The sequence below is a fragment of the Crotalus tigris genome, unplaced genomic scaffold, assembly GCF_016545835.1.
Source record: "Crotalus tigris isolate CLP2741 ecotype Arizona unplaced genomic scaffold, ASM1654583v1 scf7180000019553.37968852642:3898890, whole genome shotgun sequence".
Taxonomy (NCBI): Eukaryota; Metazoa; Chordata; class Lepidosauria; order Squamata; family Viperidae; genus Crotalus; species Crotalus tigris.
The window spans coordinates 2,116,732-2,129,746 of record NW_024097591.1 but is presented as its reverse complement, the minus strand read 5'-3'; the positions used below and the strand labels follow the sequence as shown (position 1 = coordinate 2,129,746).

The following is a 13,015-nucleotide window of genomic DNA, read 5'->3' as shown; positions in this document are numbered from 1 at the left end:
TCGCTGATTTTCGCCTCAACTTCTTTTCCAGATTCTTCGGACTTCAAACCCTTCACATCACCTACTCTTTTCCAACTCTCCGGCGGGCTGAATGAAAGGTTCGTTTCCCGCTGTCTCCTTTTATATTTTCCCGCCAAAGCAGCTCTCAACCCGATTGGTTAACGCATCCATTAGGCTTATCCTTTCATTGGCTCTTGTATGGCTATTTTATAGGCACCCGCGGTGACTCAGGCCAATCAGCATGCAGGCACACCTGGGGAAGCTCCTCATTGGTTGAAAACGAAGCCGCTCTAATCCTTTACCTGATAGATAGATAGATAGATAGATAGACAGACAGACAGATAGACAGGTAGATAATGATAGATAGATAGATAGATAGATAGATAGATAGATAGATAGATAGATAGATAGATAGATAGATAGATAGATAGATAGGAATAGAGAATTTAAAAAGCAAAAATGAATTTTATAGGTTCAACTATCTATAAAATAATCAGGCTAACTGGAAGAATGGGATATGTAGTCCCCTGACGAGAAAGGGAGGTTGGAGAACGGGAATGATGGGACTTATAGTTTGACATACACAGAACGGAGGGCGAAGTTTGGCAGGGCTGAGGTTATTCCCAGCACAGCCAGTCAGGTTCCGCCACGTCTGTTGGAGCACCCGCCCTCAATCCCTTCCGTCCAATCAGCGTCGAAGGCGGCGCCTTTTGAAAAGCAGCGGTTCAGAGGACTAAGCGAGGGAAAAAAACGAGAGAGGGGCGCGTGCGCAGTGACGGCGGGCTCCTCCCCCTTCCCGTCCTCCTCAAACAGGCGCCGGCGAGCGCGGGGATTCGGACGCCGCCGGGAAACGCCGAGCAGCGCCCTGAGGGAGCGAGCCAGAGGCTGCCGGCCGCCCCGAGATCGCCTTCCCGATCATGACGCACAAGCAGATCTACTATTCGGACAAATACGACGACGAGGAGTTCGAATACCGGTGAGAGGGGGCGGAGCCTGGCCTGACGGGCAGGCGCGGGGAGGCGGGGCCTGGAGGTTTCCGAGGCGACGACACGTGAGGGGGCGGGGCTTAGGGCACGTCGGGGCGGGCTGGAGGCAGCTGGAGTCTGATTTATTATTGTTATTTTTTAATATATATATTTTTGCCTTTTTGTTTCAATTTTTTATTTTTATTCAACCAATTGAAATGCAGAGTCCCCCCCCCCAAAAAAGCAATAATAATAACCACCAAAATATTTAAAAAGTGCGTTAAAAAAAGGAAGATATTGTATTTTTAGGCTTTTTGACAGAAAAAAATAAGGGGAAAAATTCCTAATTTTGTACGCCTCCCGGAAATCTCCTAGAGTTGGGCAGTCGATAAATTTAAACGAATTTAACCTGATTAGATAGTTTATCAAATTTTAATCCTGACTTTTTTTAAAAAAATCCTGACTCTTTATTGCTTTATTGATGGAGGGGAGGGAAAAAAACCACATTTCCTGCTTCAACTTGCCCTTCTCAAAAAAAAAAAGAGAAAAAAACAACAGCCGTCATCTATTTGGCAATGATTTGGACTCCATCTCCCATGGTTCCCAGCCTTTGGCCGAGGCTGATGGGAGTGGAGGCGTGAGAACCCTGACAGCAAGTCAGACTGAGATTGTATGGGATTGGGGAGGGATGATCAAGAATCCAAAGAGGCAGCAGTTAAGAAGTGCTGGACAGGTTTGGTGGGACGACTACAAGTCCCATCACTCTGTTTGCGGGCTTTTCCTTTCGCCCTCTTGGACCCCAGTGGGACTTTGTAGCTGGGGGTCCGATGTTTGCTGACCTCTTGTTCCTTCTCTTTCCCCCCCCCATGCCCCCCATGGCTCTTCTTGCAGGCACGTCATGCTGCCCAAGGACATCGCCAAACTGGTCCCCAAGACCCACCTCATGTCCGAGTCGGAGTGGCGGAACCTGGGGGTCCAGCAGAGCCAGGGCTGGGTCCATTACATGATCCACGAACCAGGTAGGGTAGCAGACGCTGAAAAAACCGATCTGGGGTTTGGGTCTATAGAGGTCTCTGTGCAAAGTTGTCAATTCCGAGTGTCAATTTTGGCGGTCAGTTTCAGGCATCAGGGATCAGCCTGTCCTGAGGTTAAAAAAATCCTTGGCTTTGAAGGCCTTCAGAAAAGAGAGGGCCATTGCATGACTTGAATCATTTGTTAAGGCGCCAGTTTGGTCGAGTGGTTAAAGCACCAGCCTAGAAACCAGGAGACTGGGAGTTATAGTCCCATCTTAGGCATGAAAGCCAGCAGGGTGACTTTGGGCCAGTCACCAGGAGATGGTGAGTTCTAGTCCCGCCTTAGGCGTAAGAGGAAGCTGGGTGACTTTGGGCCAATCAACCAGGAGACGGGGAGTTGTAGTCCTGCCTTAGGCACAAAAGCCATCTGGGTGACTTTGGACCAATCGGCAGGACACAGTGAATTCTAGTCCTGCCTTAGCCATGAAAGCCGATTGGGTGACTTTTGACCAATCACCAGGAGACGGAGAGTTCTAGCACAAATACAAATAAATACAATACAAATACAGTACAAAAAAAATAAAAAATAAGTAAATTATTCCAGGCTTGTCTGTGCCCAGTAGGACGTCATTCTGGATCACTCCGTCATTCAGGATCTGGTTATTTCCTGAATCTTCCCCGCGTAAAAATTGATGAGAGGGATTTTATTACAGAAATGCAAAAAAAAAAAAAAAAACCATTTTTTGTTTTCCTTCTTCAGAGCCACACATTTTGCTCTTCCGGAGACCGCTGCCAAAGAAAATAGAAAAATGACACACGTCTGTCCTCTTCTATGTTTTCGATAGAAGCACCTTTTGGGAGAACAGCTGGTTCTTTTATCTCCATTTTAAAATTCCAAGAAATATTTTAAGATGCCGGTTCAGAAAACGCCACGCGACATAACCAACACTGCAGCCGAGGAAAAAAACGGGTTTTCCCTGCAGTATTTTACCTGGCCAAAGCAATCTTCAAAAACTACAATAGCTTGACTATTTTTAATACTTTTTTTTATAATGGCTGAAAACTTGGTTCGCCCAAGGGGGCCCAAATTGTTGTGTGTTTTTTTAAATCTCTGGTCTTGCAAAACTTCGTTCTGCTGTGTTGTTCTTAAAATGCGCGTTCCCTTTTTAACCTTATTTTTCAACTTCTGCTTTAAGGTTTTAAAATGTTATTCCGGATACGCTTGTTCTTTGGCCTGTATTAATAAAGGGTCACCACGTTTAGGATCAGTTCTGTCCTTGTCTAACCCAAATCAGTCACAGCTTTCTGTGCTGTTTAAACAACTCATGCTTGTAACTCCGACACTGGAATAAGATGGCGGAAAGGGGGAATCCTGTCAAAGATAACTGAAAATTATGAGAAAATAATAAAACTGTTGATGTAACTACACTGAGTTCGAATAACAAGTTGAGTCGCACTGGTACAAAGGTTTAAAGTCCATTCTGGACTTTAAACTTTGACTAAGTTGATATCTATCAATCAATAAATAAACATAGACAATATTTAGTCTTTTGCTTCAATGGACAAATCCAGCAACTTTGTGTAGTTACTTCCATGTTGTAACCCCGATTTATAGTCAGTACATAACCTAATGTACTATTCAAGAAACATTCAAAAAAAATTGCAAAGTTTCTGTTAGCTCGTGTTTACGCTGGCACCCATTTTCCTAAAATATTATTTTAACTGCAGTTTAATTGCCTTGTGTGTTTATTACCTTGCCTGGGGATAGGGATGGTTTTAAAAAGCTGGGTGTGAACGGCTAAAAACATCCTGATTAATAGTTGAGTTTTCTTTGACCAACCAGAAGAGATTTCCCGAGTTGATCCAAATAAAGATTGTTTATATGAGGTTTTGATCTGTTTATTTTTGCTTTTGAAAGCGATCCGTAGGGTGAATGTAAATCACGTTTCCAATCCTCAAATCCAGGGTCGTTTAAATAATGTGTCTTCTTGTGCCATATCCATTATCGGACATTGGCGATTATGTTGGCGGTCCTGTTTTTATCAGCAGCCTCATGAAAAAGTGCTGCTGAGTTTTGTCCGAACCAGTCCCTTAGATTTTGAAGCCAGGGTGTTCTTCTGCCTGGACCTCGTTTGCCTTCAGTCTTTCCCTGGAGGATTAAATGGAGTATGCCATATTTTTCTGGGTGTTGCATCACATGTCGGAAATACTCTAACTTTCGTTTTTTAATTGTTTTGATTTCTCTGGGCTTTCCCAGGCGGCTGATCACCTCCTTATTTCTGATGTTGTCATCCCAGCTTCTACGTAACAGCCGCCTGTAAATCCATATTTCAAATGCTTCTAGTCTCTTCAGGTAGCCTTCTGTCAGAGACCAACTCTCTACTCCATAGAGCAGGACAGGAAAAATATAGCATCTGACAAGCCTGATTTTCAGTCTTAGGCTTATGTCGTGACTGCAGAAGACCTTTTTCATTTTGAAGAATGCTGTTCGGGCTTTTTCTATCTTAGTCTTTACTTCAGTGGTCATGTCCCAGCTTTCATGTAAATTAGAACCGAGGTGCGTGATCCTTTCAACTTTTTCTAGTATTCCTTCTGAATTTATTGGTGGTAAATTAACGGGTTGTTTGCTGACGACCAGGATCTTGGTTTTTGAGGTGTTAAGGTTCAAGCCGTATTTTTCAGATGTTTCTGTGACTGATGAGGAGCTGAAGGTCTTCATGATTCTTGGCAAGCAGAACTGTATCGTCAGCATATTTTAAGTTGTTGATCCAAACACCGTTTACTTTGATGCCAGCATCGATGTTCTCCAGTGCCTCGTTGAAAATTGACTCAAAGTAGATATTGAACCACACTAATGTGTATGTATAATAATATTGTATAGATCATTGTTTAATGTAAATAATATTGTTTAGGTATAGTCTCACGTATGCAGCCCAGGGGAAAAGACCAGCCTTCTTGGCAAATTTAGGATTTTAAAATAGCATAAAAAGAAAGATGGATGGGAAGAGGATTTTTTTTTCTCTCTCTCTTGGATTGGACCCACCAGAAATTTGTCTCTGCAAACTCAGTGTTAAAACAGAAATAACAATTTCCAACATTGCACACAATTCAAGAAGTGGGCGGTTTGGGTCCCTCGGCCAAATGTCACAATGATTTAAACAAAAAAAGGGGAGAGAAAAATAATCCAAAGGGCAACAGCCTTGCAAACAGTATACAAGGAAGTGCCTTGGGGGCATGACGGGAAATGTAGTTTCCCGGCGCCTAGAGCGTCGCTCTCCGCCACGCCGCCCGCGCCTTGTAGCCAATCCGCGCTTCTTCCACTCCTCGCCCCTTTTCCGTTAGGCCAATAGAACGCGAGGCGGGCGGAGCTCCCAGGAAGCAGCAGCCAATAGGCGGGCGGCGGGCGGGGCTCACCAGCAGTTGCTCGAACAAGGCTTGGGTAAGTCGAAAAGGCGAGCAACGGGGGGGGGGTGCGTGGGAATTTCCTGGGTCTTGCTTGAAATGGTATCTCCCACCCTGGAGGCTTTGACAAAGGGGCTCCTGAGCATGGGCAGAGCGCCTCCTTCCCGGGAGCACGTCCGCCGAACATGTGCAGCGTGTCAAAAGAACCGCGGAAGTGAAGGCTTTCTCGCTTTGGGGGTTGCTTAACGCAGCAAACTAATTATAGGGTGAATCCTGGTCTTGAGAAATAGTCCCTGGATGGGTCAATCCTTGCTTGATGACTCAGTGCAGATTTAGTCTGGAAAGGGTGCAATGGGAGGCTGGGTTTAAATTGATTAATTCAATCAATTAAATGGCTGGAAGCCAATCAGTATAATCCCATTTTAATTTTACAGGGCAGAGAGTGCCCGAATCTACGACCCGTTAGATAACTTTGCTGCTTCCCAAGCGAGAAAAATAATCCTCATAATGTAGAAACTTCCTGCCACAAGAAAACAATCTCCCAAAGTTTGTTTTTATAAAGTAATAATAACAATAACAATAATATATAGTAGCAGCAGGGTCCTTGGTGCTCTCTGAGTTAGGTTGTTTTCCTGCAGACGTTTCATAACCCAACTAGGTAACATCACTGCTAGAAAGGATATTTGCAGCAAAAAACAAACAAACACCCATCCCTTCTAGCACTGATGATGTAACCTAGTTGGGTCATGAAACATCTGCAAGAAAACCACCCAGCTCAGTGACTTACCCCTCATTTCAACCCTGAGCTACAAATATTCTCCTTTATTGGAAATAATAATCCTGCAAGACTTAAAAAATAATTAAAGCCTGCAACTGAGAGGTTTGTAACAGACATATTATTTTGGGGGGGGGGGTGTTGTAGGTAACGCAGCTTCAAACCCCCCCCCCTCCAACTACATTTAGAACTGGCAGCTTCCAAGGGCCGACCGTTCCTGCGCTGGGATCGTTGCCTCTGCAGGAACGTTGTGCAAGCCAGAGGGCCCCGGGGGCCTCTGCAAGCGATGGCAACCCAGGTAGATGGGGGAACTTCGAGAAACAGAGGGGGCACCCCCCAACCTGCCCCTGTGACTGCCGGCATCATTGTCATCGGAGATGAGATTTTAAAGGTATGTGAGCCTTCACACATTGGTGTACGCTTTGCAGGGGGCTGGACTAGAAGACCTCCAAGGTCCCTTCCAGCTTCTATTCTATTCTATTCTATTCTATTCTATTCTATTCTATTCTATTCTATTCCTTTCCATTCCATTCCAGGAATAGGAATAGGAATAGGAATAGGAATAGGAATAGGAATAGAATAGAATAGAATAGAATAGAATAGAATAGAATAGAATAGAATAGAATAGAATAGAATAGAATAGAATAGAATATATGGGATGGGATGGTATAGAACAGGAAAAGGAATGGAATGGAATAAGAAGAGAATAGGATAGGAATGGAATAGGAATAGAAATAGGAATAGGAATAGAATAGAATAGAATAGAATAGAATAGAATAGAATAGAATAGAATAGAATAGAATAGAATAGAATATTCTGGAGAATGGATTTAACAGCTGGGCTCTTCTTCGGCTGAAGAGCATCCTTCTAATAAAATCTTTTTTCTTTTCTCGTTTTCAGGGATACACACAAGACACCAATTCTTTTTTCATGTGTCGTAAACTCCGCTCACTGGGGGTGAAGGTGGCCAGGATCTCGGTGGTGCCCGACAAGGTGGAGGCCATCGCCGCCGAGGTTAAGTCATTCGCCAACAGCTTCACTTACGTCTTGACGTCAGGTGGAATCGGCCCCACTCACGACGACGTCACCTTTGAAGCGGTAGCAAAAGCCTTCGGGGAAGAAGTCCGTCCCCACCCAGAGATGGTAGAACTTGTTAAGAAGTTTTTTGGCAAGCAGACCAAGCCGGAAAGCTCAAACATGAAGCTGGCTTGTGTGCCCGAATCGTCTCTCCTCAATTACGGGGTGAACGAGAAGACGGGGCGCACCTTCCCGTATCCGCTGATCAGCGTCCAGAACGTCTACATTTTCCCGGGCATCCCCTCGTTGATGAAACGGGCCTTGGATGGTCTCGGACACCTTTTCCGAAACGAGAAGACCCAGTTTCACACCCGGGAGATCTACGTGAACGTCGAAGAAACTCGGATCGCTTCGGCGCTTAGTGAAGCCAACGCCAAATTCTGGCCTCGCACCAACCTGGGCTCGTATCCCGACTGGGTCAGCAACTACCACCGGGTGAAGCTGATCTTGGACTCGGACTCGGAGGCCGATCTGGACGAGCTGCACGCTTTCCTGATGGAGAAGTTGCCCCAAGGGGTGGTGGTACCCTTGATAGCCGATCCCGTCTCCCGGGCTGCGGCGGATGTCTACGGATTGGCTGAGTCCGGTAGGTACCCCTATCCACCGCACGGATGTATCTTGAATCCGGTAGGTACCCCTCTCCTCCGTATGGATGCATCTTGAGTCATAGGTTGAGGTCTATTTGCGTAGGTCAGCTATCCAGGAGATGTCTTGCCTGGTCAGTTACAATGATTTTGCTTACCGTACCCCAGTGGTTCTCAACCTGTGGGTCGGGACCCCATTTGGGGTCGAACGACCATTTCACGGGGGTCGCCAAACAACGCAGTCCGCCATTTTTTTCCCCCTTTTCCTTAGCTGTGCTACTCCCTTTTATTCTATTGGCTTTTGAAAGCAATAGAATAGACTCTCTTGAATAGAGTCTAATTCTATTGGCTTTCAAAAGCCAATAGGAATTGTCCAGGCTGTCTCTGCCCTGCTGAGCCCGCCAAAAGTCCCCTTCTGCTAACAGTGCTGCACCAGTTGAGTAGTCCTCGACTTACGACCGGTTGAGTAGTCCTCCACGTACGACCGGTTGGGGGGTCGCGGCATTAAAAAAGTTGAGAACCACTGCCATACCCCTTCTTCCTCCCCTGCAGGTTCTCCTCTCGGCCAGAAGGTGGCAGCATCGCTCAGGACCATCGAGGAAAGCTTGGATAACTACAGTCTCTCCAAAATCTGCGCTGGGTTTAACGGAGGGAAGGATTGCACCGCCCTTTTGCACCTTTGCTACGCTGCTGTGCAGAAGTGCGTCATTTTCTCTGCTTTCGATACTTCAGGATCAGAATAGAGCTGGAAGGGGCCTTGGAGGTCTTCTAGTCCACCCCCCTGCTCAAGCAGGAGACCCTATCCCATTTCAGACAAATGGTTGTCCAGTCTCTTCTTAAAAACCTCCAGTGATGAAGCACCCACAACTTCTGGTGGCAGGCTGTTCCACCGGTTAATTGTCCTCCCTGTTAGGAAGTTGCTCCTTAATTCCAGATTGCTTCTCTCGTTGATTAGTTTCCATCCGTTGCTTCTTATCCTACCTTCTGGAAAATAAATGGACCCCCCCCCTCCTCTTTATATTGCTTTATGCTCTTTATACTGCTTTGGCAAGCTCAACCGGTGATACAAAACCAGCCTCCAATATAGTTGTAATTAAACAAAACAAAACAAAAAAAGCCTTTACATTTCGGTACGCTTTAAAAAGAAGACGCTCGTTTCTAGTCCTCATTGTTGACATCAGGCCTCTATTGCCTGTAAAGCTGCAAAGTTCAGTCTTGCTGGAGGTTAATCCAAAGCCAGCAGATTGACTTATGACCATTTGTTCAGTGACTGAAGTCGCAAAGGCACTGAAAAAAGTGACTTAATGACCATCCTTCACACTTAACAACCGTTGCAGCATCCGAAGGGTCACGTTGATCCAAATTCAGAGGCTCAGCAACCGGTTCCTATTTATGATGGTCCCAGGGGTCTTGTAATCCCATTTTGCAATCTTTTAAGCAAAGTGGCTCTCGAAAGAGGCTGTTGCTAATTCTTCCTTTTTTAAAAAATAAAAATAAAATTTTTTTTGCTTCTCCATAGACGATCTCCAGAGAAGCTGGAGCAGCTGCAAGCTCTTTATATCCGCACCGTTCTTCCCTTCCCGGAATTGGAAGAATTTATTCAAGCTACGGCTCAGCGGTAAGGACCAATTCTTCCTTTTCAGGCACCTCTTGATAGCACCTTGAATTTCATTCCCGAAGCCAGCTGGGTAAAAAAAAAATTTGGTACAAAAGTAATTTATGCCGGCCACTTTCTCTCAGCCCCGGGAAGGAGGCAATGGCAAACCTCTTCTGGAAAACAAAATCAGACAGACAGGACCATCCAAGCAGTGTCCAAGAATCAGAAACAGTTCAAATAAATGGTCCATCGGTCCCACCCACCCATCCACGGGCTGGAGAGGGCCAGCCAATTCCCAATACTTGCTTGAATCTCCCCCGTGATTTTTCCCGCAGGTACAACCTGCGCATCTGCGTGGTTCACGGGAACATCAAGGAGGCCCTGGGGATCCTGAAGAGTCAGCAGCCGGATCTGGAGGCCGTTTTGATGGGCACCCGTCGGACGGACCCCTATTCCTGCTCCCTCAAGCCCTTCAGTATGACGGACCCCGAATGGCCACAGTTTATGCGAGTCAGCCCTCTGCTGGTGGGTCCCGCACAGACCTCGTTTGGGGATGCTTTTCCAATCAAATATTTATTGCAGCGAGTCCTCGACTTACGAAACAGGTCCTTTAGTGCCTGAAGTTGCAACGGCATCGAAAAAAAGGAATTTAGGATTGTTTTTCACACTTATGACCGTCCCCACGGTCACATGATCGCTTGGCAACTGAATTGTATTTATGACAGTTGCAGCCTCACCCCCCTCCCCAATGTGAATTTTTCTTGCTAAAACGCGCTTGGGGTGTGGCTTTTGTATAGGTGTCTCCGTGTGTGTCAAATATCTCTTAATTCTCTTTTTTTTTTTTCCCCGCTTGCTTGCTCAGGACTGGACGTACCACGATATATGGCGTTTCCTTCGCAGTCTTTACATCCCCTACTGCATTCTATACGACAAGGGGTAGGTGCAGTAATGTCCCAAATTTTTATATCTTTTATATCACGTGATCCCCTTTTGCAACTTTCTGACCAGCCAATGGGGAAGCTGGATTCATTTAACAACCGTGTCCCTTATTTAACTGCAGCGTTTCCCTTAACAACCGTGGCAAAGGTCGTAAAATGGGGCAAACCCCACTTAGCGACGGCTTCGCTTAGCAACAAAAACTTCTGTGGTCGTAAGCCGAGGACTGCCTGTTTATCACGAAGCTGATTAGCTCCGGATTGATAATGTGTTGTTGTTTTTGTTTGTGTGTTTGTTGTCTTGCTGGCTTCGCATCTCGGCAGTTACACGTCGCTGGGGAGCATGACCAACACGCAAAAAAACCAGGCATTGCGTTACACAGACCCACAAGGCCGGGAGTCCTACCGGCCGGCTTACGAGTTGGAAGATGAAAAAGAAGAACGCCTCTCCCGCCATTGAGGCTCGATCACGCCTGTAAGCCAACAATGCTGGTTTAAATGAGACCCTTCCCACCTCCCACCCCCAAAAAGGAACTTAGAGTTTCAAAGCAGGCTTGTTAGTGTCATAAAATGGAATTCATGGGTGACACAGCCATCCTGGGATTTGTCTAGTCCTGTTGGCATCGGTCAGGCTGATCTTACACGGCAAATATATTGGTTCTCTGACCTTGTCCATTTTTTGTGTTGGAATAAAAAACAGGGTTGTTTTTTTTTCCAATTCTCACCAATGTTCCCCTGTCCTCATTTTACTGTGATTGAAGAAAGTCAAAGGGATGATGATGATGATGATTATTATTATTATTATTATTATTCCTCACACAGTCAGCCAGAAATTTTTGTCTACCTATCAAGTCCTTACCAAGAACCTAGGATAGGCAGATCTGAATAATAATAATAATAATAATAATAATAATAATAATAATAATAATGGAATAATAATAATGGAACCTTGGAGGTCATTTAGTCCAACCCCCTACTTAGGCAGGAACTAGTGCATCAAAATTCACAAAAACAGCAGGTTAAAAAAGACTTATCAAAATATAAAACACCAGCAGAGCAGGGAGTTGTTTTAAAAACACACCACACCAGCGGCAACAAACATAAAAATGGATGTCTGAAAATCAAATTACGTCCCGGTGGTTACTCAACCTACAGCTGATATCTAGGGCCGAAGGGATGATTTGAATTCGTAGCCGGAGCCAGAGAGCTGCACCCAGAGAGCAGCTTTTTTGCTCAATCAACCTTGCCAAGTTTTCAGATGGCTGGACTTCCAACTCCCAGAATTCCCCAGCCCAGCCTGGGGATGGGGTGGAGTGGGGTGGGGTTTCTTTCCCACCACCCGCCGGGAGGAATAGGAGCAGAGCCTCCCCGTCCAAGAGCAGTCTACCTGGGTCAGGCAGCGCAGGCAATCTTAGCGCCCCAGGAGACGGCTGGCTTGGCGGCGGTTGGAAACAGGATGCCGGGCTTCCTTTGAGCTTCTCCGCGGGGGCTGTTTATTCGCCCCCCTCCTTCCCCAGTTTCCCCCCCCCCAAGGCAAAGCCGCTTCCCCATTCCTGACTCCGGCGTCGCGGCTCCTGGGCCCCCACTTTTTTTCTGCAAGCAGTTTCCTGCTTCTCTTGATAAAGATCCTGTCCGCCTCCAGCCGAGCGCAGCCCGACTGGGGCCGGCGCCAGGGGTCACCGAGTGGCCAGCACTCCCCCCTCGGGCTGCTAAGGACCGAGCCAGGCTGGGGAGTCCCTCCCATCTTCCCTCTCCTCCTGCCGCCCCCCCCCCCCAAGAGCCACTTTTCTCAGAGCAAAGCTGGGTGGGTGACGCTCCTTGAATACTCCGGGCGCGCCGTGCGCTTTGGAGAGCTGGGGCGCATTGCGCACAGAGGGGAAGAGCAATTCCCTTTGAGATGCTGGCTTTGGCAATTGGGGGAGAAGGGAGGAGGGCGCTGATTTGGCTGGGAGGGGGGAAGCAAAGGCGAAGCCCCCCCCCTCCTCCGCCTTGCCTTGCTGGCGCCAAGTGCCGCTGGCTGGGTCCTGGGATCCAGAATCGCGCGGCGCCAGCGCAATCTCTCGTATCTCTCTTGGGGAAGTTAGAAGAGGAAGCCGGGAAGATAGCGCGGGTCACAGCCGCGGAGCGGACGCCCTGGCTTCTTAAAGGGACAGCCTTCCTGATCTTTGGCAAGCGACCCCTCCTCCTACCCTTTGGCAGAAGAGACCCCCACTTAGAAGACCCCACGTTTAGGGTAGGAGAAAAGCAAAACCCTGGCAAACTCGGTTGGATTCCTGTCTCCTTGCAGAAAAGGGGAAATTGTGGCAGGTGCTGTCCCAAGGACCTTTTGGTTCTACCTGGGTCAAAACAAAAACGGGGACCTTGAGAACTAGAAACCTGGCTTGGCTGGCAGAACAATTCCTGGGTTCAAAGAGAGCTAGGAAAGATGGAAAGGTTTGGAAACGGTGGCCTTTGCCCACTTATTATCCATTTCTGTAATAAGAAGAGACGGGATGCTTCTTTAGGGCTGCTTAATGGGGGGGTGCGGGCTTTGATTTTTCCCCTTCCTGGGGGGGAGGTCAGAGGGGCAAGTGAGAACAAACCAGGATAAAGAGAAAAAGCTGGCTTGCCATCAGCCCAGAAACGCAGACGCTGCTCGCTTGTCCTTTTCAAGATCAGCCAGATTTC

At 46.9% G+C, this 13,015-nt stretch overlaps 2 protein-coding genes across 4 annotated transcripts; both read left to right on the top strand.

The window, feature by feature from the left end:
* Nucleotides 1–767: 767 nt before the first annotated feature.
* CKS1B (CDC28 protein kinase regulatory subunit 1B) lies at nt 768–3,865 on the top strand. The gene is made up of 3 exons (XM_039363360.1): nt 768–976; nt 1,857–1,984; nt 2,739–3,865. Exons 1-3 carry the CDS (start codon nt 918–920, stop codon nt 2,789–2,791), a joined length of 240 nt encoding a protein of 79 aa, XP_039219294.1. The 5' UTR covers nt 768–917; the 3' UTR covers nt 2,792–3,865.
* An 844-nt stretch (nt 3,866–4,709) lies between these two features.
* Nucleotides 4,710–11,072, top strand: FLAD1 (flavin adenine dinucleotide synthetase 1). Of its 3 annotated transcripts, none has more exons than XM_039363358.1 (8): nt 4,710–4,836; nt 6,303–6,546; nt 7,056–7,818; nt 8,369–8,516; nt 9,336–9,434; nt 9,749–9,938; nt 10,276–10,349; nt 10,673–11,072. In XM_039363358.1, exons 2-8 carry the CDS (start codon nt 6,442–6,444, stop codon nt 10,806–10,808), a joined length of 1,515 nt encoding a protein of 504 aa, XP_039219292.1. In that variant the 5' UTR covers nt 4,710–4,836; nt 6,303–6,441; the 3' UTR covers nt 10,809–11,072. The 3 variants fall into 3 exon arrangements, with proteins under 3 accessions (XP_039219292.1, XP_039219291.1, XP_039219293.1); XM_039363357.1 differs by lacking the exon at nt 4,710–4,836 and adding an exon at nt 5,342–5,417; XM_039363359.1 differs by lacking the exon at nt 4,710–4,836 and adding an exon at nt 5,387–5,417 and having other exon boundaries at nt 6,344–6,546.
* Nucleotides 11,073–13,015: the final 1,943 nt, after the last annotated feature.

Excerpts from the sequence above, each read along its gene's own strand:
- CKS1B (XM_039363360.1), top strand. The coding sequence starts at position 918 with ATGACGCACAAGCAGATCTACTATTCGGACAAATACGACGACGAGGAG. Across the intron at positions 977-1,856 it reads GACGAGGAGTTCGAATACCG|GCACGTCATGCTGCCCAAGG; the intron begins GTGAGAGGGGGC and ends CTCTTCTTGCAG. Across the intron at positions 1,985-2,738 it reads TTACATGATCCACGAACCAG|AGCCACACATTTTGCTCTTC; the intron begins GTAGGGTAGCAG and ends TTCCTTCTTCAG.
- FLAD1 (XM_039363358.1), top strand. The coding sequence starts at position 6,442 with ATGGCAACCCAGGTAGATGGGGGAACTTCGAGAAACAGAGGGGGCACC. Across the intron at positions 8,517-9,335 it reads TGCTACGCTGCTGTGCAGAA|ACGATCTCCAGAGAAGCTGG; the intron begins GTGCGTCATTTT and ends GCTTCTCCATAG. Across the intron at positions 10,350-10,672 it reads TGCATTCTATACGACAAGGG|TTACACGTCGCTGGGGAGCA; the intron begins GTAGGTGCAGTA and ends GCATCTCGGCAG.